The sequence below is a fragment of the Heterodontus francisci genome, chromosome 18, assembly GCF_036365525.1.
Source record: "Heterodontus francisci isolate sHetFra1 chromosome 18, sHetFra1.hap1, whole genome shotgun sequence".
In the NCBI taxonomy this organism is placed as follows: Eukaryota; Metazoa; Chordata; class Chondrichthyes; order Heterodontiformes; family Heterodontidae; genus Heterodontus; species Heterodontus francisci.
Window position 1 is genome coordinate 62579682 of NC_090388.1, and position 25755 is coordinate 62605436.

General features: G+C 42.5%; 1 protein-coding gene across 3 annotated transcripts in view; it reads right to left on the reverse strand.

The window, feature by feature from the left end:
* Positions 1-1261: 1261 nt before the first annotated feature.
* scube1 (signal peptide, CUB domain, EGF-like 1) overlaps positions 1262-25755 on the reverse strand; it is a 459167-nt gene continuing 434673 nt past the window's right edge. For all 3 annotated transcript variants that reach the window (XM_068050870.1, XM_068050868.1, XM_068050869.1), the window contains 8 exons: positions 20960-21163; positions 18384-18545; positions 17781-17948; positions 11603-11764; positions 7860-8057; positions 6053-6205; positions 3173-3252; positions 1262-3065 (listed from right to left, as the gene is read on the reverse strand). In XM_068050870.1, coding sequence (XP_067906971.1) covers positions 2913-3065; positions 3173-3252; positions 6053-6205; positions 7860-8057; positions 11603-11764; positions 17781-17948; positions 18384-18545; positions 20960-21163 — 1280 coding nt within the window. In that variant the 3' untranslated portion in view covers positions 1262-2912. The remainder of the gene's footprint in view (positions 3066-3172; positions 3253-6052; positions 6206-7859; positions 8058-11602; positions 11765-17780; positions 17949-18383; positions 18546-20959; positions 21164-25755) is intronic.

A 25755-nucleotide genomic window follows, 5' to 3' on the forward strand; every position in this document is an offset into this window, starting at 1 on the left:
AAGTGTGGAAAAATTGGGGATGGATTTCTGACAGCATCGGAGCTTTGGGGTCCAGGTTTTGAGGTGATCCTAGAATGTATGAGCATTAGGAAGACAAGTTTATATAGGCAAGCAATATGGAAGATTTTTGTGGGATATGTAAACATTGACTATACATGATGTATTCCAAACACCATGCTGGTATTTGTGTCATATGCTCGGTAAGCTCAGCAAAAGGGTTTTCCATAAACCTTTTCATGACCCTAGTGAAGCACATGGAAATTATAGATCAATCAGACACAAATCAGGGATGGCACAGTGGTGCAGCGGTTAGCACCGCAGCCTCACAGCTCCAGCAACCCGGGTTCGCTTCTGGGTACTGCCTGTGCGATGTGCGGAGTTTGCAAGTTCTCCCTGTGAATACGTGGGTTTCCGCTGGGTGCTCCAGTTTCCTCCCACAGCCAAAGACTTGCAGGTTGATCGGTAAATTGGCCATTGTAAATTGCCCCTAGTGTAGGTAGGGGAATTGAGGGGATGTGGTAGGAATATGGGATTAATGTAGGATTAGTATAAATGGGTGGTTGATGGCCGGCACGGACTCAGTGGGCCGAAGGGCCTGTTTTAGTGCTGTATCTCTAAATAAAAAAATTTAAAAATCATGGACCTTGTGTGATAAGAATATCCCTTCAGGGATGAGTTTCCACTTCTCCAACAAAGTTTGACCATGAGGCAGATTAAAGCCCCAGCCGTTATCTCAAGGCCCAAGTTATAGAAATGAAGAGAGAAATATATTAATATTTGCTACATCAGTTGGAGTCCTTCTAAAATACTTAGAAACGTGCTAACCACAGCTGCAACCTGCTCCATCCCGACAATGCACTGAGAACAGGATAAACCAGAACCCCACCCCCTGAGGTAAGAAAGAAAAGTTGAAGAAAAAATACAAGTCTGAGTACACTGAACAAAATATAATGCATTACCCACACAGCTCAGAGGACATTCTAACTTCCTATGGTATTGATACAAGTAAGTAGTTAGTATGAATAGTAGAAGTTTCCATTTTAAACAGGATGCTTAAATGAATTATTGTAAAATCAGAATGTGCAGGTTCTAATGTCGCTTTTAAGTATAGGACACGGTGCTGAATAATTATGAAATGGGAGGCTATATAGATACATATGAAATTGCACACAGGGTTTACATACTGTCCACTGGTCCGCCCGCCAATCTTGAATAAAAACACCTGATTTCTTTAGCGCTATTAAAGTAATCTTTGTGGTTTATTATGAAAATGATTAAACAGTCAAAATCCTTTACGAGCCTCCTTTAGAGGTCTAACAGAAAATAAAACTAAATACAGGCAGAAGAAAGGTAGTTAAAGTAAATTGGGTAGAGCTATAGGTTACATTTACAATGGTTTACAGTGATAAAATTGGCAGTATTAACACAACTGTGTGGATCTCTTACTGTAAGTCTATGACTATAGCCATTTATATAAAGTAACAAAATCTTATTGCAGTTTATACAGTTGCATTTTTACTTTTTTTCTATCTACCACGGTAAATATTAACTTAATTTTGTATGGAAAACATTGCCAACATTTGTACATAATTTACATTTTGGTAATAATGCTTATAAAGCAGCATCTACAATTTTTTTTTAGCTTAGGTAAAGTATCGATCAGACCCAGTAACCTAAGAATGGGAAAAAAAACACAAGAATCTGTAAAACACTTCCAGTTCTGTACAGATAATGAAACTTCAGATCAACAGGAAGACCTGCCTATTCCAGTTAGTATATCAGCCAGTAGCTTTGCTACCATTACAGCACTAAATCAGTAGCATAAATACACAAGCGAATGCATTGTTTTTTTAGGAAAATAAAAGTGTGTATCAAATTATCATCACCTCTTCATCTATTCAGCTAAAAACAACCAATATGGCTGTACCAAAAAGAGCTGAGACTGTCTATACGGATTTTCTTTCTAAGGGGAAGGATTACTGATCATTCAAGCACAACATTCTGCATTAAGCAATCTATGGTGTTATCAGAAAACATATGGGGAATCATTTTTCCTCCACCATTCACCCAAGAAATTATAAAAGTAAATGTTAAAATTCTGTGTCAATTTTGGAAAATGTTCTTTTCTTTTAAAGAAAACTTTTTTTTTTAAGAATAAAGTTTGTGTACCTGCACCAGAGGTAAGAAAGATTATATTCTCTTCTCTAATCATTCAGTACAGGAGATTAGCATAGTTGTTCCAATTCTGATTAATCTCTGAAGGACAGTTACAAGTCTATACAATTCAAATAGTACTTTTAGGTAAAACATAAACCTAAGGAGAATACAATTTAGATTTTTTTTCTAAATTGTTTCAAATACAAAATTCAAGTGCAATTAAAATTCCAAATATTAGTTACATCTTTTTTCTTTATTTCTATTGCATCATTTTGATACCTTTGCAGGTAGTTGCCAATTTCATCTATTTTCCATCATAGTGAAAGAATATTTTTGTTCTACGGGATATAATTTTCTTTCCTGTAGAAGAGACCGATGATGAAATTATTTTTAATAGCGGTCATTTGCTATAAGAATCAATTGTTTTTTGAACAAATAACAAAAGGCAGAAAACAACCTGTAGTGCACAGATTTACAGCCAAAATTAAATGCACACAAGGCTTGCTAAATTCTTTCTGCTTTCAAAGGAATATTATCAACTCAGAGCAGGATGACTGCTTTTACAACATTATGGCATATTTTAGGATAGGTTCTTCACTCAGGAAGAATGGAAAGAATGTTTAAAGTAAAAACTGAAGACTATTAAACAGAACCTTGAATTTTGAGGAGAAAGTGTGACACCAGTGTTGAAGGAAGGGATGCCTCTTTATTCAGCATGCAATAGAATAACATATTAAACATCTCCAGCAGCAAAACTATTTGTACGGCCTTAAGAATCTGGACACTTTGGACCGCAGCAACTTTATAAATGATCTGGGAAACATTTCTTTTGACTCTTGTGCTGTATACTTGAAATAATTTTGAGGATGTGCCAATACATCAAAGAGTGCTTTGATCAATTTCTTGTCCTATATTAAAAACATAAGATAAATGCTCTCATTAGTATTGATGACTTAAATTTCTACAGCACACTATAAGAACAAACATCAATTTTTCTTCTGAATGATAAGCTTACTTTAAGAATTTCTTGGTGATTCTCTGAAGCATACAAGCGCCCATCTCTGACAATATCTTCTATTAACTGCTGGTAGTCCTCTGGTCAAGAAAAAGAATTAAATAGTAACAACCTACTTCAATATGGATAAATGCTTTTTCAAAATTATTTAGGCTTGTAAATAAAGAAATGAACTATGAATTTTTTTTTTTAAACTCATATTATTGCATTGGTAATGTCTTTTGTGGGTGGGCTTTTAGTCAATATTGCTTTGTAGCTAGCTGGTTGACATCAGCTAACTCATCACAGACAGCAATTGAATAAAGGATCATCTTGGTCTGCATGGCTCAGCAAGACACTGGATAATCTCCAGTGATAGCACCCTTGGTACTCTGCCCACCATGAGTTAGATAACTTCACCTATACTGTAGGAGATATAAACCACATATCCATTGAAGGTAAAAATTATAGACTAATTGCTGGGCATGTGATCGTAGTTACCTTCCAGCCTGAATGTTGTTCTTTAGAACTATGGGATGGATTTTACAGCCCCCCTCCCCGCCCCTGGAAAATGCCTCTGGCAGAGGCCCACCACAGGCCTAGACTCCGGGAAAGCCTGGCCTGATATTGCCAGCGGCGGTGAGGCCTTGTGGCGGCCCCTTGCCGCTTGGCGGCGAGAGACAGATCTACAGAGGCAAATATATTGAAATAAAGGAACTAAGTACTTACCCGCTCCCACCGTCTGCTCCGGTGCTATATTGGTGCTGGTGACCGCCATTCCCATGCCTTCGGATTCCCGTCCAGGTATCCGAGGCAGACCACTGGTGGGGAGGGGCGAGCAGGTAAGTTTTCCAGTGGGGGGGTGGGCGGTGTGAGGTCAAACTAATCTCATTAGTCTAGGGGGTGGTGGGAAGGAGTAAAGTTTAAAGTTGATGAACTTTGGGGGGGAAAGGTTGGCAGCACGAGGTGAGTGTTTTGGTGGGGAAGGAGGGCAGGTAATTACTTGTATTCTTATTGTGTGTGTGTCCTTTAAAAATTTAAATTGTACTGTAGGGCTCAAAGCCCTTTAAAAATGGCACCTGCACAGTGGCACCTGACGCTGTTGCCAGGGCAGACCGCCCACCCCCACCACATCATTGATGCGGGGCGGCATTTCGCCCCAGACATTTAAATGAGCCGCCGCATTTAATATTGTGGTGGCTCCACAAAGCTTGGCCTGCACTTGCGGGCCGCCATTGTTTAAGGCCACTTTCAGCCCTATGTCCTTTTTCCTGTATCGGACACGCTATTAAAACTGGGCAAATTATTATATTTGATCAGCTGCTTTCAGTTATCAGCCTCCCTCAAATAGTCAAGAATATTAGACGTTATTCAAAACTGATATTAGACGTTATTCAGTTCATTCATGGTAGGTTCCTAACTGTGTTTTAACAGCATAATTTTGTAGGTAAAAACAGTTCCAAGCTCTACCTGAGTGCAGGAACATATCATGGGGATTCAGCAGCACTAAGTGTATCCCCTTTTTCTCTCAGAACACCCACTAACATCTGCTCCCAAGCCCCTCAATCACTGATGTTAGAAGATATGAGAGGTGTCTCTCCCTCTGCACGGAACGTCATTGCACTTATTCGCTGAGGGAGGAATAGTCACTGCTGCAGCTATTTAAAGGACCCATGTTTTTGGACAGAGGGAGAAAGCAGCAGCCTCAGGGATTCAGTAGCTAAAAATATCCCCATTTTTTTCATTTCGGCATTAGAGGTTCTTTTGACAGACATGCAGGCCAGAAAGGCAAGACTGTTGCAGACTAAGGGCAAGCCCCAAGATATGGTGGTTCATACAGTATGAAGGGAGCTGACATAGGCAGTCAGTGCAACCTCTGCCAGACCAAGAACTGCCACTAAGTGGAGGAAGAGCTTCAATTATCTTACAATGGTGGCCAATAGACATCTCTATTCATCGCACCTTCTCTCAGCTGACCTTTAATATTCTTTCTCAGGATCACATGGATGTTGGGGAAACTCACGCGTGCAAAGGGCAATCTGTGCAAACACTTAAGCACCATCATATTTCAAGGATGCATAGCTTAAAGAAGCAATGCATCTCTCATAACCATGTAATATATACACTCATTAAGGAGAATATCTATGCCAACACATGCCTATGACAGTGTTCTCTCCTTGCAAAGGAAAAAACTGCCAAAGAAATTCAAACAGCAAAAGGAGCACCAGCACTAAAAACCCTGAGTTTGCAATGATGAGGAGCTGTTAGAACTCATAGGCAGAGAGACAGGAAATGTAAATGGCAAAGTTTGAGGCAGCCTTTCCTGTTTGCCTGAGGGTGAAAGAAGCTGAAGAGCCTCAGGAAACAGATAGCAAGGACCCAGTGTTCAAAGGCACTATGATTAGACAGCATCACTCTCAGGTTGGAGGCATTGGAGGTGGGTTTTCATGCATACAGTTGAGTTGACGGACTCGTGTACTGCACTATCTTGATTTCCATCATTTTAATGAACTACATATTTATTCTTATGAAGCAACATTTAGAGCAATTATCCTAATGCAGTAGTGCAATGTGCTACTCTTCCATGAAATAGATGAGACCTGAGTTTGTTCCTAGTTCTTAACCTTGGGAATGCATCAATATACATTCTTCAAAAAGAGAATGGCAAATAATTCCTGCCGGAAGTCATTCTGATGCACCCCTAATAGCTACTGAAGAGACTTTGCATCAGATTGATTGCTCTCTCTCATTGCTTGAAGAATGCTGCATAATTTGGAAAATGCATTTAAAATTAATGGTTTAAAAATGTGAATTGATCTGGTCAAAGTAGAAAATAAACTTGGTCTAATCTGAACAGAATTTATAAAGACATCTTTATAAATTAGTTCCATGTTTCCTTACCATCATATGTAACATATGGAACTTGAAATCCTTTGGCACTGTTCCCCTCATTAGCTTTGAATTGAATCCATAGTTTCCGAGATCTTGATGTAAATGCTATTGGGCGCTCATAGGTCTGGCATGTTTCATATGTTGTGATAGATGTTGGTGAAGCTGCAAATGATATGGTGAATAATACAATATAAATTGAGAACTTTCCACAGGCTTAGTTGTTTTCAGTGCATGCATTTTATATTTTTAGTATGTTATCACTTTGACATCAGAATTCCACTTGGCATGCACCAAGGGCACATATCATTAAATTGTGCACTCCCAATCAATGATTTTCCATCCATTAAAGTTATCCCATATCCATACTGGTCTTTGTGAGCTAGCATGGTTTGAACTGCATCAATCTCTGAAGAAGCTGAAAATGTTCAATAAATGATTGGAAATCAAAGGGTGAAAATTGTGATCGGTGAAGGGCATGTATGAAATTTAACTTACTTGTCTTCATTGCTGTTCTTATACATTCCTGTTTTTATATAGGTATTAATCCATTCAAAATAAAGTAACGCACACAGGGATGTAGTATAAGTGAATTGAGCATTCATAGGTGAACTTTGCTGATCAGAATTACTTACTGGAAGAATTATGAATGCATGTGAGGGATATGGAAAGGGTACCTATTTTAACATTCAGAAAATACTTTCTCCTATTTTAAGTTCTTTAACATTTTTTTTGCATTCAACCTGATTTTATGATCTTTTGTAAATTGTCAATATTTGTGATATCGTCTTCTGAGTTTGGAACCACTTTGGGTTAACCTTTTTTAAGCTTTCACCTTGGTAGTTGAGTGGGGATGCAGGATGATCACAGTGGTAATGCATACAACTTGAGTCTTGCCTACTAATTAGTCACATACGTTAAGCAATGTATGGTCCAGAAGACTTCTGATATAAATTATAGCATAGTTTTATTTATTTTGAGGAACATGGTTAGAACCTACTACCAATTTAGTTTGTGTTTTAAAATTCAAACTTACACAGTATTGAGCATAGTGAACATGATACTAAGTTGAGTAGATAATGGTTGCTGCGATCAGAGTAAAGCAATGACTAGAACCTTGAATTAAAACAGAAAATACTGAAAAAATTCAGCCCATCGTGTCTGTGCTGGCCATCAAGCACCTATCTATTCTAATCCCATTTTCCAGCACTTGGCCTGTAGCCTTGTATGCTATGGTGTTTCAAGTGCTCATCTAAATACTTTTTAAATGTTGTGAGGGTTCCCGCCTCTACCACCCCTTCAGATGCTCAATGACAAGCCAACGGTAAACATTATCTGATTTATTTCAAGGCAGACACCCACCCTGAAACATTGGCTCTTCATATGATGGGAATGAGTAAACAATTATAAACTGGGAGTTCTTCACAGGGATGTGCTTCCCCTATAACCCTTCATGATAATGTATATGAAATACTTGGAGGCAGAACTCTGAATTGAAATTATCTCCCTACACAATTTCTTTTCTCATTATTGAAACAGATGTGCTGCTTTTTATTTCTTCTTTGGCTTATGACATTTTAGTGAAAGAAAGGAAAATGGGCACTAAAAGAAGGAAGAATACAAAGGCATAAATAGATGCAGAAACTGGGAACGCAAAGAAACAGAGCAATGCAAACAGAACAAAGACAAGATGTGAAGGGAGGGGCCAACAATATATATGTATCAAAATATCTATGAATAAGATAATTGTTAAAAATTGAGTAATATAAACTTAGACACAAAATTTTAAAAGGAGTAAACGGAGTATGTGGTTACTTACAACTCTTTCTCATCACTAAAACATCTCCACATTCATCTTCCATTGGTAAGAAGATCTCTGGCACTACAATGAGGATTCTTCTCTTCGGTGGTGGATTTATATTCCAAATGCACTCCACATTAGAAGGATAGTCTCCAGGATAGTTGGGTGACTCAATGAAACCTGTATAGTCTCCAAGATCACCCCCGCACTGCTGGTCTTTACATAAACGTCACAAGACAGTAAGATTATTTATTTTTCATACATACGTAACATAAAATCACCTTAGTGAAATATCCTGAGCTTCAAACATTTGAATAAAACTTTGGTCACCTTTTAAAAGTTATTAAGAGTCAACTAACTGCTCTAGTTCTCCCAATTACCCTCAACCTCTTCCCATGCAAGCACAGGAGATACAAGACCTGCCTTTTCACCTGTTCCCTTCCCACCGTCCAGGGCTCCAAACACTCCTTTCAGATATATCAGTGATTTACTAGTACCTCTTTCAATTTAGTATACTGTATTTACTGCTCACAATGTGGTCTCCCCTACACTCTGACCTCTCTGTCCTTGGCCTCTATTTCAATGAAGTTCAATTGAAGTTCCAGGAACAGCACCTCATCTTTCAATTAAGCACTTTATAGCTTTCCGGACTCAGCTTCAAGTACAGCAATTACAGAGGGTAACCATTGTTCCCATCTTTCAGATAGCAGCTGTTGGTAATGAGTTCCCATTTACAGCTCCTCTAGACCCAACTTTTGTTTCTTTACTTGTGCAATTAGCATTCCATTTTGCCTTGCCTCATCATCCCTCTTGTCATTTAATTTCTCCTGCCTTCCACCCTTTCACAGACATTTTTTTATGTAGGCAATGGGGTTCTCGGCCACTGGCTGAAGAGCCGAGAACCCTACGTTGCCTTTTCTCATGAAGGCCCACCGCACCAAGTGCCAATCAGGCAGTTAACTGAGCATCAGCGGGCCTTCCCCGACATTAAGGATCCCAGCGATGGAAGTCCTGCCTGCTGAGAGGTGCTGGCCAATCAGAGGCCACAGGTGAGACATGGCGAGTGGGGTTTTGCGGGGTGGGGGTCGCAGGGGAGGGGATATAAGAGGGTCAGCAACAAAGGCAGGGGGTTGGATGTCAGAAGGCACCCCACTTCCTGATGCTGGGTCCCTCGATCAGGTGCTATGCCTTTGAATGAGGGACCCCTGACCCCACCCTAGGAGCCAGCAAGCAACTTAGGTTGCTTGGCGTGCTCACCATTTGGCGAAAGGACCGCCCACTGATGGGCTAATACCGGTGAAGGTGGGCGTTAATTTCCCACTTAAGGGCCTCAATTGGTGGCAGGAAGGCCATCCATGGACCTTCCGACCACAGACTTAATGAGGGTGGAGGCGAGATGTTGGCGGGATCCCCACCCACCACCATCCCCCCAATTAAATGCTCCCCCCTCCCTCAAACTCACTGCAGGGAGAGCATAAAATTCAGCCTTTGTTTTTTTATCCCCTCCTCTTCCCTGTCTCTGTACATGCTTAAAACCTGTTATATCTCTAACTTCTTCCAGTTCTAATGAAAGGTAACTGACCTGAAACACTACCTTTGTTTCTCGCTCCACAGATGCTGCCCGGCCTGTTGAGTATTTCCATCATTTTCTGTTTTTATTTCAGATTTCCAGTATGCACAGTACTTTGTTTTTGTACTTACTTTGGTGTTAGTCGACATAGTGCAATTTACTGCTAAACTGATAACCTTGCAGGAGATTATGCAAGTGACTATGTTTCAGGTGTGAGTCTAGAACCACCTTGTGCCAATTTGGCTCAGTTAGTAGCACTACCCTTTCAGAGCCAAAAGGTTATCATTTCATTTCCACTCCAGGAGTTTGAATTCATAATCTGGACTGACATTGAGTGAATTAAAGGTGTGGTCTTTCTCGGTTCCTGCCTGCCCAACTTCTCTAGTCTCTCCAGATAACTAAAACTTCTTATCCCTATTATCATTCAAGTATCTAGTAAAGATCCCACGGCAATAGTTAAAGAGCAAAAAAAATTCTCTTTCAATCATCATTACCATCAAAATCAGATTAATTGGTCATTGATATCATTGCTAGTTATGGAGCCTTGATGTATGCATATTGTGTGCTACATTTGCAAAGAAAACATGAGAATGCACTTCAATAATGTAACAGATGTAGGTTTCTGAGACTTGTTGAGACTTGAGTGTGATAAGATATTTTATAAATACAAGTCTTTCTTCAAATAGTAAATGTTAGTAGGTTATTTGATGATATAAAGTATTCTGATTGATCCTAACCTAAAATAACCCAATATCCATATATGCACCTTCCACAGTGATCATTAGTTAATATTCAGGAGAAGGCATCCTGTGTTTCTTTAAAACCAACCTCATTCTCTACCCCTTCAATCCATATACACTAATGCCAATTTTAGCAGCCTAACTGCTACCCAGCTTAGATTAGCAATTCAGAGCAGAGTCGGGACTGAATGTGGGAGATTTTGTCCCTGTCATGGGAACACACTGGACCTTTTACTCACTGAACCATCTGGGAGCTATCTAAATGCATAATTAAAGGGCAACTCAAATCAATTTAAAAGACATTGGGTTGAATCTTGTTGAGCTCCTGACGCGGGCTACATGGCAGGGGGTTGGAAGATAGCAGCGACAGCGGCCCGCCATAGATCCCAACGCCAGGAGTGAAGAGCCCAATCTTCTCGGCAGCGGTGAGGCTCCGTGGCAGCCGCCCCATAGCTCGGCGATGGGGCCTGACTTTAAATATTGAAATTAACTTTATGCATACATTTAAATCCAATTCCCTGTGATCTTACCATCGGATCTGGATCTTCATTGTGACTGGCAGCACTCATGCGCCTTCACTTTCCCGTTCAGGGAAAACTGGAACCACCGAGGTGGGGAAGGGGGAGATCAGAGCATTTTTAGTGTAGTTGGAGGGGTGGGAAACAGGGTCAACTCCGTATTTTTAGTATGGGGGTGGAAGGGGTGACTTCTGCACTTTGTGCAGTTGTGGTGGGGGAAGAGGGGTTGACTCTGCAATTTCAGTATAATGGTGGGTGGAGGGGGGGGGGGGGGCGGGCGATCGGGCCAAACATTTATTTTTAGTGTGATGAGGGAAACGGGGGCAACTCTGCATTGCCTGAGCAGGGCTGGCAGCCCTTTAAAAAGGGCGCCAGCACTTGCGCAGAGATTGCTGTTGCCATTCACGGCATCGCTTAGGCTGCCCCCACCATGCGATTGTGGGGGAGGGGGAGCGGCCGCTCTGCATATTTAAATGAGCCTCAGCGCTCAAGATGTGTGGGCCACCATTTTTTTCACCCACCGCCGCTCCCAGGAAGGAGAAAATAAAATCCAGCCCAATATAGTTCAAGAACTTACAAAGGCAAGACTGTGGAACGTATACTGTTGTGTGGAAGAGAAACCCCAGGGGGTGAATTTTGTTGTCTGCAGTAGGGCAGACTGTTCACATCACACCCAAGATTCTTTTCCATTGAAGGCAATGTGCTGCTGTACTGGCATAACTGTAGGATAAGACTCTTTTTAAAAATATGGTCCTAAAATGAACACAATTTTACATCCTAAAAACATCTTGTTTTGAGAATTTTCAGATTGCCTTCCTTCTTTGAATCTCCTGTATTGGCTATTGCAAGATCATGTTGTTTTAATGCAGTGTACCAATGTTCTAAAATACAACCTGGAGAATACTATTTCCTAATATATTGGCAATTACTTACTTTTACATTGAGTGACATTTGTGGAACCATCAAAATCTGTAGTAGTATTTCCAGGACAGGTAATGCAGTAATTCTGGCCAAATTCTGGCTGGTAAGTTGCAACTGGACATCTTATGCATCTGTGTGTTGTGGAGTTGTAATGGTGACCAGGAGAACAATGAACTGTGGAAAGGTTTGTGAACATAAAAACATTTTCACTAAATGATGAATAATATGTTTACAAAAACTTTTATATATAACATTTTGGGCTGAATTTTATGCCACCCCAGCAGGTTGGATGATGGAGGCGTAAAATTGAGCGGGAGGCTCTGGGAGGCCTCCCCGCCCCACTCCCACCTCTGGCCAACTTTACGGAGGTCGGGCGAGGGGGTGGGGAAAACAGCCCGCCCGCCCGAGGCCAATCAAGACCCTTAAGTGACCACTTAACGGCCACTTAAGAGCCCTCGCCCGCCTCCATGGGTATTTTACCCATGACAAGCAGGCATGCTGGGGACGTGAAGGCCGCCCAGCAATAGCTGCCGGCCTTTCCATGCCCCGGGGGGGGGGGTGCCATGGCTGTTGGGCACAGAGTGGCTGATTGAGGGCTGCCCCGGCCTCCCAACCCACCCCAGGACCCTCCCCCCCCTCCCCCCACCCAAAGAATACCCTTGCCTCGCTGTCACGACTGATCACCCCCCGGTGAGGTAAGCCCAACTTACCTGAAGTCCTGGCTCCATGGCATCGGCTGGGCTGCAGTCCCAGCAGTGGTCACCGCTCCTGGTGGCGCTGCTGGGACTAAGAGCTGCCAGCCGCTGATTGGCTGGCAGCTCACTGAGGCGGGACCTCCTCCCTCAAGCGGGTGGAAGTCCCGCCTCGGGCCAATTAAAGTCCAGGGACCCGTAAAATGCAGGTCGGAGCCCGGGCTAGGCGGAAGTCCTGTCCGCCTACCATAAAATCCAGCCTTTTATTTTTAAAAGACAAAAACAAAGCTCAGGAATTGAACCAGGAAATATTCAGGTTGGCATTGTGATGCTATATAACACGTGAACACGACAAAGATTTGTATAATTCAAAAATAGAATGAAGAATAATTGATGCCAGAATGAAATTACCAGATAATATTCTTGATTGAGGGGGTCAAGCAATTGTGTATAATAACAAATTTCATTTATGTAACACTTTTTAATGTGGAAAAAATCTCCAAAAGTGCTCCACAGACGCAAGGAAAACTGAACGCCAAACCAAATAAGCAGATATTAGAAGGGATGACTAAAGGCTTGGTCGAAAAGGTGGGTTTTAAGGAGAGTCTTAAAGCAGAGGGAGTTGGTGACGTAGAGGGGCTTAGGGAGTGAATTCCTCGTGACCTAAACAGCATGTCCTTCAACCATGGGGCAAAGGGTTGCTTCAGAAGTCAGAGGAACAGGTGGGGCAGGGTAGGTTTGTAGGCCTAGAGTAGGTTATAGACAGAGGGAAAGGAGCGACTCTGATGGGATTTATACACAAGGATATAAATTTTAAATTTGAGCTGCTGGGAGACTGGGAGCCAATGTATTCAGTGAGGTCAGCAGTGATGGGTGAGTGAGGTCTGATGTGGGACAGGACGAGGGTAGCAATTTAAAAAGTTGAATCTGGAAGTCTCAAAGGCATGAATGAGGATATTGACCGCTGAGGCGGGGTGAAGGTGAGCAATGTTGTGGAGGTAGAAGTAGGTGCTTCTTGTGATGGAGAGAACATGAGATCAGAAATTCAGCTTGTGGTTGATTACAATGGCAAGTTTATGAACAGACTGTTTCAGCTTCAGACTGGTTAGTGAGGGCACTGGAATCTTGGCAAAGGTACAGAGTTTGTTGCGGGTGGTCAGTGTTGAAGATGGATTTGGTCTCATCAATGATTAGCTGGTGGAAATTGTTGTCATCCAAGACTGGTAGCTCAGGTTTTTGCTAGGTTGCAGTCCAGAGCAATTTGTTCAAAATCAGCCAAACCAGCACAAAAGATCAAGGAATTTCAAGCGCAAATTATATTCAGCGTAAATCAAGTTTCCACGATCTTTGAGCTAATTTAAAAAGTGTTGCGCTGGAAGCACGAAACTGTCCATGTCCCCAGACTGAATTAATCACATAGTGAGTTTCCACTAATGACAGCCTTTTGCGTGCCTTCAAGGAGAGTCTCATTTTTTAAAGCAAGGATACTAATAGGCAAGTTATAAAAGATTTTACGAATATATATTTTTTAATTTACTAAGAAACTGAGTACTGTATGCCAATGTAACTGGTAAATGTTTTTTAAAGTTTTTAAAAGTTATTTTCAGTTATTTAAAAATTGGGTTATTCGAGTGATGAACTAGACACTTTATTTTGTGATAAACCCATTTTCAGCTGTATTAATTGAACTGTGGCAGGTTACCACTCTTAACTATCCTAAGGATTCTTTTAATACAACATTCCAAAAATAGTTAAGTTCTCAAATGCTAGATTGCACTAGTTCATGCAAGAGTTTACACTTGGCGACATGAAATGAGAAGCACAAAAACCCACTTACAACTAGCACAATTTGTGTCCAGATTTTTGTGCCCAACACTGAAACTCTTGGCCTGGATGTCACAGTCTGACAACATATAGGCAGGGGAAGGTTTAAGAGAGTTGGTGGAGAGGTAGATCTCCATGTCGGCAGCGAGGGGTAGCATGTGGATGAGGGAGTCAAGAATAGATCTTGGGGTTCTGGAGTAAATCAATGGGAAAATAGAAATGAAAATTAAATGATTTGAAAAATTAAATTGTAAACTTTGAAAGCAAATTTTGGAGGTGCAAGAGTTAAGAAAATGTGAGTTTAAAAATAAATGTGAAATATATTAATTTGTACATTGAGATGTAAGAATGAAGCTCCTTTCATGCCTCAGAACGTCCTAAACCGCTTTACATCCAATGAAGTACTTTTGAAGGGTAGTAATGAAGAAAACACACACAGCAAGCTCCCACAAACAGCAATGAGGTATTAGCCAGATAATCTGTTTTAGTGATGTTGAGGGATAATTACTGGCCAAGACTCCTTCAAATAATGCTATGGGATCTTTTACATCCATCTAAGACGGCAGGATGGGCCTTGGTTTAACGCTCCATTCGAGCGACGACAACTCCAACAGTGCAGCACTCCCTCACTGTTAGCCTAGATTTTGCGTTTAAGTTTCTGGCGTGGGACTTGATCTCACAACCTTCTTCCTCAGAGGCAAGAGCTCTATCAACTGAGCCCTGGCTGACACAATGGGCAGGATTTCAATTTTGGGTTTATGACCCCGACGTCACATTCATTTCCGGGTCCCGACCCCGCACCACGTTGACAACGCGCATGTGTTGCAATTTCAATTGAAAAGGCACTTGATAGGCCCAGAGTCAAATTCCCTGATCAATTAGTGGCGGTGGACGCGGGAAGGAAGCAGCACACAGGAACAGCAGGCCCGATTTAAAGGGCGTGCAGCAGCCATTGCTGTAGTTGCCATTTGTTGCAATAATGGAGGGAGGAGCTGAGTAGAGGGCAATGGGTAGGGAGGGCTCCCATGCCAGGGCATCCCCTGTTTCTCAGATGCCAAACTTAAGGTGCTGCTGGAGGGGGTGATATCACCGAGAAATATCCTATTTCCTGTCAATGACATGAGAAGACCCACAAGGCAGACCAAGAAGGCATGGCTGGAGTGGCTCTGGAAATCAGCAGCATCGGAGTGGTGAGCAGGAACTGGGTCCAGTGCAGGAAACGTTTCAATGACCTGCTTAGGTCTGGCAAGGTGAGTCCAAAGATAGATTCAAAGATAGATAGCATGCCTCCTGGTCAACAGGCAACAGAATGCAAAAGAGAGGGGCACCCTGAGGGGGCATAGTGTTCTCCAGAGCATAGGAGAGATGTGTGCTCAGCAGCATTGATGACCCTTAAGCGTAGTTGTCATGCTAGGCCCCCACCTGCCAAGAATGAGTCACATTAACATTAATGCTCCTGACACTGTACCACTGGTTGCCTGGGAACAAGGGCCTTTTCTGAGCCTTCCCTCTTTAATGCTGCCTTTTGCTGCTGTCTCACCATCCTGACTCGCTCCCTGTTATGTCACCGCCTCCTCCTCCCTGTTGTGCTTGAGACTCTGCTTTGATCCCCTGCTTTAATAGGAGAATTCCAGACTTGCTCTTAATGAGCTGACAGCAAGGACATTGACAACCTTAACTAAACATTTCGGGTGGGTTGCCTCTTCCCGTTCTCTGATGCTTTTAAACTTACAGCATTTTGATTTTGCATCAGGAAACTGGCATGCCGACCTGAGGGGCGGGTTTAAGTGTCTGCTCGCTTCTGTTCCCACCCTTGTATTTAAATAAGAATCCCGGCCACTGTGTGTATATAAAATATATCATGTGCATCTGTCATGCTGTTGCTCAGCAGAATGGCTTTAAGTTACTTAAACAGTGGAGTGCAGTGATCATGGGAGGCTCTAGGTACTAGCTGGCAGCTCTGGGGTTTCATATTATGTGAGCAAACCCCTATATGGATGCTGTCACAGGGAACTGACTTTGAGTTTCTTAATACTAGAAAAAAATCATAACTTAAATATGGGTCAGAGGGCTTGGTTTTTATAAGTATATGAATCTTCTGTGGTGTTCCTCACAGTTAGTGAGAAGCTCTGTTGTTTGTGCTCTGGGCTTGTAAAGATTTTGGAGGGGATAAGTGACTGGTTAAGGGGCTGGGGAAGTTAGTAATTGTGCAGGCAGGGAATAGCAACCAAGGCCAGTTGGGGGGAAGATATTGACAACTTAGGCAGGTTATAACAACTTTGGTTAAAGAAGTAAGTAGTGAAGAGGTGGGGTGGTGGGGGAAGTGGAACGTAGTCCACAGGGTGATTAATGTATTTTGGGGACTGGGATAGTGAGTACTTGGGATGGAGAGAGTAAGATACTGAGAATTCAAGTTAGCGATTGGAAAAGTGAAGACATGGCGTAGTGAGTAAACGGGAAGAAGTATTTCAGGGGAAGGCAGAGAATATAAGGGGCACTATGCACTTAAAATAACTGGATAGAAACTGAGTCATGGATCGGGGGTGGGGGGAACTGTGGACACAGGTAAGATGGTGGGTATTAGAAAGAGCAGAATATTGTTGTTTGCACAGTACAGCTAAAGACACAGCTAGTAGAACTGATAATTAGAAACTTACATTTCTAGCTATCCAGATGACACATATGGTGACATTCAAAGCCTTTATGTAGATCAGATAATTTTTCAAAATTTTATTAAAACTTTCATTTGGAAGGAAAGAATAGGTACTGAAATTAAGATGAGGAAGACATCCTGGCCGGGATTTTATCGAAGCACGGGTTGTCTCGCTGCTGGTACTGAAAGCGGGACCCGTGCCCATGTGGACAGACGGCGGGAACCTGAGTGGCAGCCAATTAAGAGGCCATCGCCATGTCTGCTGTCCAATTGAGGGCAGCCTGGGGAGCGCCACCAATACAGGTGGCCACTGCTGAGGCTGCCAGAAGAAGAGGAAGGCCCGCCTACAAAGGCCAGGAAATGTTTTTGACTTAAGCTGACTGATCTAAAAAGCAACAAGTATGAAATTTTACCAGATTATTATCTGACTATTTTCTGCAGCTTGTTTACAAAGAATTTTGAAAAAGTCAAAGAAATTCAAAAATCCTTTTCCACCAAGATATATATCCTTCCACTTGTTCATTAGTTTGCAATTGCACTGACAGATTCCTGCTGATGCATGATGGTAAATTCTGTCCTGGCACAGAACACACCATCAATCTGAAGTGAACAGAGATAGCGTTGGGTCAAAACATATTATTCTGATATGTTTAATTTCTTGGTTTTTATAATGCATTTTTAAATCTGTATTCATCAGACTGACATAAAGAATACAGGTGGAAACGTATTTGTAATGTGTTTTGAGTGCTTTATGCTCTTTAATTTGTAGATTCTTCTGACCAGCTATTCAAGGTTGGTTGTTTAAATGTCCTTCATAGATTTTCATTGGTAGTTTACTGTTCACTTTGAAATTATTGTCCTCACTCTTAATTTGAATATTCCCTGCCTCCTCAGTCCTATTTACTGGAATTTTACTTTCACCTAATCAGCAAAGTAAGACATCTGAAGTGTGGTGGTCACATGATGGGAGTGTGCACAATCATACTGTTTTTATATCATGAATAATAATGGCTGGGTTTACCTTTTGTTTCACAATCTTGAAACGAAACTGCTGCTTCATATTTCGTCATCAATCCACCCCCACAGTAAAAACACTGTGTGCGACCTGGCTCGGGTTGGAATGTGCCAAATGGACATGATCTACAGGGCCTGAATCCATCAGAGGAGAAATGTCCTTGAGAGCACTGGCCTGAAACAAGTTATAAAACATTACAAAACATTTTTTGTAGTAGAAAATAAAAAAAAAGACTAAATATGCAATGAATACCTGCAAAAAAAATCACAATTTTGCAATGGAACTATACAATGCAATAGACTAAAAACCTATCTTCCTCTTGTGATTTGGGTTCAAATCCAAACTGTAAAGAGGTACCGTGCGAGGCTCTTGAATGTTTATTAAGGATCATAATTAAAATGAATTTGGATAGAATGAGAACTAAATTCTGAAGAATCCACTACACAAAATTGCCATTAACTTGATATGTAGTCTCTTTCAGTGAGAGAGGTTTTATCAAGTCATCTTTGAAGAAAATATAATGACAATTCTAACAAAAATTACACCTAGGTTCTTGACTTCCAATGATTGAGCAGCAAGCACAATCATAAGCAAAAGGCAGGAACTCACCTCCACACTCAGACACATTCCGAGCTCCAGCTATTCCTTGCCCATCATTGCTTGGACATGGCTCACAGGATAGCTGCCCTTTTGTATCTTGGTAGGTTCCCGGAGGACATAGGAGACACTGGTTGTGCTCTCCACTGTAGTAGCGGCCTGTTTCACAGCTGACTGGAAGAACAAGATAGACTCATGAATGAGTGGAAAGTCTATGTATTCTATATTGTGTTGCTTCATGACTCACCATCCAGTAGCATATACAGGATATCTTCACACTGAGACAAAATAAAAATGAACAATGGGTTAGAATTGCCCCAAAGATCCTAAATCAATTTTGGGTTTCAGATGGCTTCAGATGGACCAAGCTGATGGATTATAAGGCCTATGTTCTCAGCACCTTGCTGTATGGCTGTGAAACATGGGAGACTTACAGTTACTCGGAAAAAAAGCTCAATAATTTCCATCTTCACTGTCGGCAGAGTATTATGGCAGGACAAAATCACAAATGCAGCAGTTCTCTCAAAGGCAGACCTCCCAAGTGTGTTGGCACTAATCAGAGGTGACTTTGGTGGATCGAACACATCCTCAGGATGGAAGACGGTCCTATACCCAAGGACCTTCTGTATGGTGAGGTAGCTGGGGCCAGAGGACCAGTGGGACGCCCAAAGCTTCAAGGATGGCTGCAAGTGTGACATGAAGGCTCTAAATGTCGACCATTGCACCTGGGAGTCACTAGCTGGCGAAAGAGGGAAATGGCGAAATATCCTGTGGACTGGTATGCACTAACACGATGACCAGTTGCTACAGCAGCTTGGCAACAGGCATCAACGCTGAAATCAACAACCCACAGCGTCACTTGGCAGCTTCGCGTGCGGCACTTGTGGCAGAACCTACCTTTCAAGGATTGGCCATCATAGCCATCAGCGAAGGTGCACCAAAAGAAGACACCCCACCTAAATAGATTGTTTGCTGTATGTCCATCATCTTTCGTAGATGGAAGGATGCCAACATTCAGATAGCTCAGCAAAACCACTCTGGCTTTGATCTGGTGGGTTTGACATTATCTCAATTCCTCAAGACAGTCGTAACTAGAAAGACATTTCAGCCCATCCAATATTTAGATTTATTTTATTCTTGTTTCAGGGGGACAATACTTCATAATATGTGTAGATTTCATGAAAAAGGTTGGTACCATTTTTCTTTTATGCCCAATAATTGGCTAAAAATACACCTTTCAGAAACATGGGCTGGAATTTAACGGTGGGGCGGTGGCCCTGTCCATCAGCTAAAAAGCCCGCTTCTGCTGGGCCTGAAACCCACGCTGCTCAGGCCCTTAATTGTCTCCAGTCAGGGCTTCCTCCTGTCTGAGGCAGGAAGTCCCGTCACCAACAGCTGCTGGCCAGAGGGCTGACAGCTATTCAGTCCCAGCAGTGCCACCAGGAGCGGTGGCCACTGCTGGGACTGCACGCAGTCAGAAGAGCCATGATGGACGCTGGCCTGGGAACAGCTGGGAACAACCAGGGACAATGGGCTAGGCCCTGGCAAAGTGGGGGGGGGGGGGGGGGGTTGGAGTGTAGGGTGAGGTGTTCGTTTTAGTGTGGGTGGCCCATGCTGCTGGGGTGGCCCTCCATGGAACACAGGGTACCCGATCAGGAGGACGCCCCCCCCCCCACCGCGTCCCCGCAGCCTGCAAGGAATCTGCCAGGTATTACTGGCTGGCCTCCTCAGCTGATGAAGCGCCTGTCCGCCACTGGTGAAATACCAGCAGTGGTGGGAAAGAGGCCCTTAAGTAGCTTTTAATTGGAGCCATTTACCACCTCCCCGCCACTGGGAAAATAGCAATGGGGGCGGGTAGGCAATGTGCATGGCGCCCCCCCCCCCCCCCAACCACCCCCTCCACCTCCCACATGATTTTACACCCCTCCCACCTAGCCAGCCCCCTGGTGGGGGGGTGGGGGTGCTAAATTCCGGCCATGATATTCCACAGAAATAGCAGAATTTCAAATATATTTATATATATATATTTCAATCTTCAATTAATAATTAACTATACCAGGACATGGGAGGATTTCAGTCTTCATCCATTATCAATCTAATCTGGTTAAAAACCATTTTGACAGGAAAGGAGCTTAACAACTCTCCATTAACTAATTAGAGTCCTCATTTTGAAATTCTCAAAGCAGTTGTAAGCCTTCTTATTATAGTGAAATACCAAAATATATATATGTCTTGAAATCCCACAGGGTTCCCCTGATCCACTGCCCTAACAATGGTGCAAGGTCTGCAGAACCTCTACAGAAATGGCTTAAAGTGAGATTCCACTGATCTTGCACTGAAGTTGCAGCAGTAGTTCCAGAGAACGCCACAGAAATTCCATGTGATGGCCTTAATTCATATCTGCTGTCTTGAAGTTATTGAACAAACACTACATAAATAAAATAATTCAACGCTCATAAAAAAAATCAAGCACAAACCACCATCATAAACCAATTTGTGAACCATTTTAAATAATAGATTTTACAATGTATCCCCGTTGAATTGGGATCTCTTCATAATAGTCGGCACAATCTTGGAATAATACTTACTACACTTCCCATCCTGTAGCACCTGACCTGTGCTGCATGCCTCCTGATTTTCATGCATTTTTGCTGGTTTCTGAGCAACTTCGTATTCTGTCCCAGAGAACTGAATATAGAACTGTTGTTTATTAATTGACTTTCTTAATGTTTTAATTGCTGTCTGCAGCTTTTGTTCCATCCTCTTGCGCACACATTCCATGTTACAAGAGTCTAAGGAGGAAAGCAATGTAGAATCCGTCAGTAATGGTTAGATTATCTTAAACCAGTATTTATTTTTAAACAGTTTATTTTTCCATCTATCAGTAGTCAATTAACCTAACAGTGCACTTTCTTTAAGCCAAAAAAACCCCTGGAAATTACTAAATCACATTTAAGTGAAATTGCAACATTTTCACTTCACTCCCACACCAGACATTACATTCCCTATTTAAAAGGGTAGGCAGGGAGAGGTCCTGTTTGCAGCAACCAAGGGTTTTGGGCCCTTCTTAAAAGCTTCCCTCTTTCTCTGTGGGAACACCTCACTCCAACCGGTGCTTCCACCCAACGACTGGGCAGATTTACAAAATCACTCTATAAATGGATACTTGTGGGAATGATTTATCACCCTACCTTGGCACAGTACCAAAAGGATAATGGGAGAGATTCTGGATTTTTTCTCATGCACGGAAGGTTGTTATACCAGGAAATGTCTTACTGGAAATAGCCATGGATAGTGTTAGGTAAAGTCGAGTAAGAGAGCTTTGTGTGAAGCATAAACATCAGCACAGACATGGTGGGACGAATGGCCTATGTTAGACATTCTATGTAATTCTACACAAGTTCACAATCGCTTTTAAAAGCAAAGTGGATAAACCTTTGAAAATAAATGGGCATGGCGAAAGAGCAGGAGAATGGGGCTGAGTGAGTATTCTTTTCAGAAAGCTGTCATAGGTACAATGAGCTGAATGTTGAACTTTTGTAGTGTAAAATGCCATGATTCTGGATCCCTGCTTTTCTTTTTATTTATTCATTCACAGGATGTGGGTTTTATTAGCAAGGCCAGCATTTATTGCCCATCCTTAATTGTACTTGAGAAGATGGCAGAGATCCCCCTTTTGAATGGCTGCAGTCCATGTGTGTAGGTACACCCACAATGTTGTTTGTTAGGGAGTTCCAGGATTTTGACCCAATGACGATGAAAGAATGGCAATATATTTCCCAGTCAGGATGATGTGTAACTTGGAGGGGAATTTGGAGGTTGTGGTGTTCCTATGCTCCTGCTGCCCTTGTCCTTCTAGGCATCTAGGTGATAGAAGCTGTGAGTTTGGGAGTCGAAGTACTACTCCACTGCCTGGCTGAAAATCTCCACCCCATTTTAAAAATAATTTACTCCAAATGGTTTGAATGTTGTGCTAACTATTCTGCAGTTCCCTTTCCCCATTGTTCAGGAGAAACCAGGGCCTATATTTTCTGTTCAATGTTACTTTACCAATGGTGGCATTGCTGGCGCTAACTCAACCCAAAAAGGTAAGCCGCAGGTGTTGTGACCATGCTGCCCACCAAGTTATACACCATCCTGACTGGGAAATATATTGCCATTTCTTCATCATCATTGGGTCAAAATCCTGGAACTCCCTACCTAACAGCACTCTGGGTGTACCTACACCACCTGGACTGCAACCGTTCAAAAGGGATATCTCAGCCGATCACAGCAGCAAGAGGTTTGAGCCATCTTGGTGGTTGGGGGCAATTACAACAACAACTTACATTTATATAGCACCTTTCATATAGTAAAGCCTCCAAAGGCACTTTAAATGAGAATTATCAAATAAATTTGACAGCAAGTTACATAGGTTACTGTTAGGTCAGGTGATCAAAAGCTTGGTCAAAGAGGTAGGTTTTAAGGAGAATCTTGAAGGTGGAAAAATAGGTAGAGACACAGAGAAGTTTAGGGAGGGAATTCCAGAGCTTAGGGCCCAGGCTGCTGAAGGCACGGCTGCCAATGGTGAGTATCAAACATACTCTCCGAGGCAGCTGACTAGTCAGGAAGAGCAGGAAATCAGCACATGTTCCTCCTAGTGCCATAAAAATGAAAAAGGAAATTTCAACCATATTTGGTCGCTTTAAGGACCACTGGTTGGGCCACATGCTATACCACCCTAGAAACCAATGGATGGGGTAATGGGATGGCAAGTAACATTCACGCCACACGAGTGCAAGACAATGACCATCTCCAACAAGACAGACTCTAACCATCTCCCCTTGACATTCAATGGCATTACCATCGCTGAGTCCCCCAATATTAACATCCTAGGGGTTACCATTGACCAGAAACTGAACTGGACCAGCCACATAAATACTGTGGCTACAAGAACAGGTCAGAGGCTGGGAATTCTGCGGTGAGTAACCCACCTCCTGACTCTTCAAAGACTGTTTACCATCTACAAGGCACAAGTCAGGAGTGTGATGAAATACTCTCCACTTTCCTGGATGAGTGCGGCTCCAACAACACTCAAGAAGTTCGACACCATCCAGAACAAAGCAGCCCGCTTTATCGATACCCATCCACCACAATAAACATTCACTCTCTCCACCACCGACGCACAGTGGCAGCACTGTGTACCATCTACAAGATGCACTGCAGCAACTCACCACACCTCCTTCGACAGCACCTTCAAAACCCGCGACCTCTACCACCTAGTAGGACAAGGGCAGTAAATGCATGGGAACACCACCACCTGCAAGTTCCTCTCCAAGCCACGCACCATCCTGACTTGGAACTATATCGCCATTCCTTCACTGTCGCTGGGTCAAAATCCTGGAACTCCCTTCCTAACAGCACTGTGGGTGTACCTACCCAACATGGATTGCGGCAGTTCATGAAGGCAGCTCACCATCACCTTCTCAAGGGCACTTAGGGATGGGCAATAAATGCTGGCCTAACCAGCGGCTCCCACATCCCATGAACAAGTAAAAAAAATCTGTGGCAACATGCAAACATTGACATCAAAATCCTTTGGGAATCGTTCAATGGGTGTATGCAGGCCTTTGGTGGTCATTGTGTCGGACTTTAATCTAAAAAAAATTGTTTGCCTGCTACCTCGTTTTCTAGCATCTAAAAAGCAGCCCCCTTAAGTCTTATTTTCACCACACTAAAAATTTTAACTCCACCCCCAACCCACCCCACCAGTGTCACGCCTGCTTTCCCCAGATGGGAAAGTGAAGGTGCGGGAGTGTCAGCTGCTGCGTGGAGTCTCGCCACCACGGGGAGGATTAGGCTGGGCTCTCTCGGCTTCGAGTTCCGTGGCATGCCTCTGCCAGAAACATGTTACGGCCCTGCCTGCCACCAAACCCGATGTCAAGGGCCCGGTAAAATCCCAGCCCTGATGAAGGTGCTCAGTGGCAATGGAATGGCGCTTGCCATTTACCTCGCTGACAGCTGGCCACAAAGTTTTGACCAATTTTAGAGTGCAGACCTGCTCCAATCTAAACAACAAAAGAGACAGACAGAAAATGTTTCTAAAAGCTGATAGCAGCTTCCAGATTGCAATGCTTAACTACACATTTCTGAATGGCAGAAGTTACTGTCCAATTTACGCTATAATAACGGTGGCGCTGAGCCTCACCATTAATTACCTTTTAAATCTCTAGCACTAATTTTCTTCTGAGGGAATGAGACTTGTAAAATTAATTTTTCAGGGCCTGGGAAGTCATTCAACAGTAATTATAACTTATCACGCCATTAAAAGCCAACTTACTTGTAAATGCACTAGCACTAACATTTTTAGCCATCTTTAGTGGGGAAGTACAGAAAGTTCACACTATGCAGTCATTTCAATGCTAAGTCTTTTGGTAAGGTCTGCAGCAGTGCACCCTGTTGCAGTGATGCATCTCTGACTGCAATTCTGGATGTCTGCAGTTAACTGCACATGTGTGGACACCAGAAGTTGTTGTCTGATTTGCTCTGCAATAAGGATGAACACTGATAACCTCACTGTTGTTATTACTGTAAAATCCAGGCCGGGTTTTCATGGGAAACTTTTAAAGGGGGTTAAGATTTACAGAATTAACAGCACATAATGAACTGGATTGAAAGCAGAGGGTTATAATAAATGGAAGATGCCCCTCCTGGGAGTAACAAGGATATGGGCCAAGTGCTGGAAAATGGGATTAGAATAGATAGGTGCTTGATGGCCAGCACAGACACGATGGGCCGAAGGGCCTGTTTCTGTGCTGTATGACTCTATTATCCTTCAGTACTTGGACCAAGTTAGGTGTAAAGTTGAACTCAGTATACATTTCAGTCATGAGCAAATTGAATAGGGCCAAATTTTCCAAGCATTCATAGTCAATGGTCAGAATATCTAACACATTGGAACAGAAGTGACCCATTTTGCCCAACAAATCTGCTTTGCTATTTTTGGTGGCGATGTTAGCTCTAACTCTTTAATCCCAATTCCCTGGGGTTTTTTTCCATATCCTTTAATACACTTACTTCCCAAGAAATTAGCCACTTCTGTTTACAACACCTCATTTGACTTTGCCTTACTGAAGCACAGCATTCCATTTTTGCACAATCCTTCATGTGGAGAGGTTTTTCCTACATTTTACCTAGCTCAGTTCAAATTTTAACATTTAACATCCCTTGTTTTGGATTCTCTTCCTGGAGTGAACAGTTATTCTCTACCTACCCTATCAAATCCTTTCATTATATTAAACACCATAATCAAATAAGACCTTTTCAACTCCAGTTTTTCATAATACAGTTCCTTCTTTCCAGGTATCATTCTAGTGAATTGTACTGAATGTTCTCCAAGACCAGT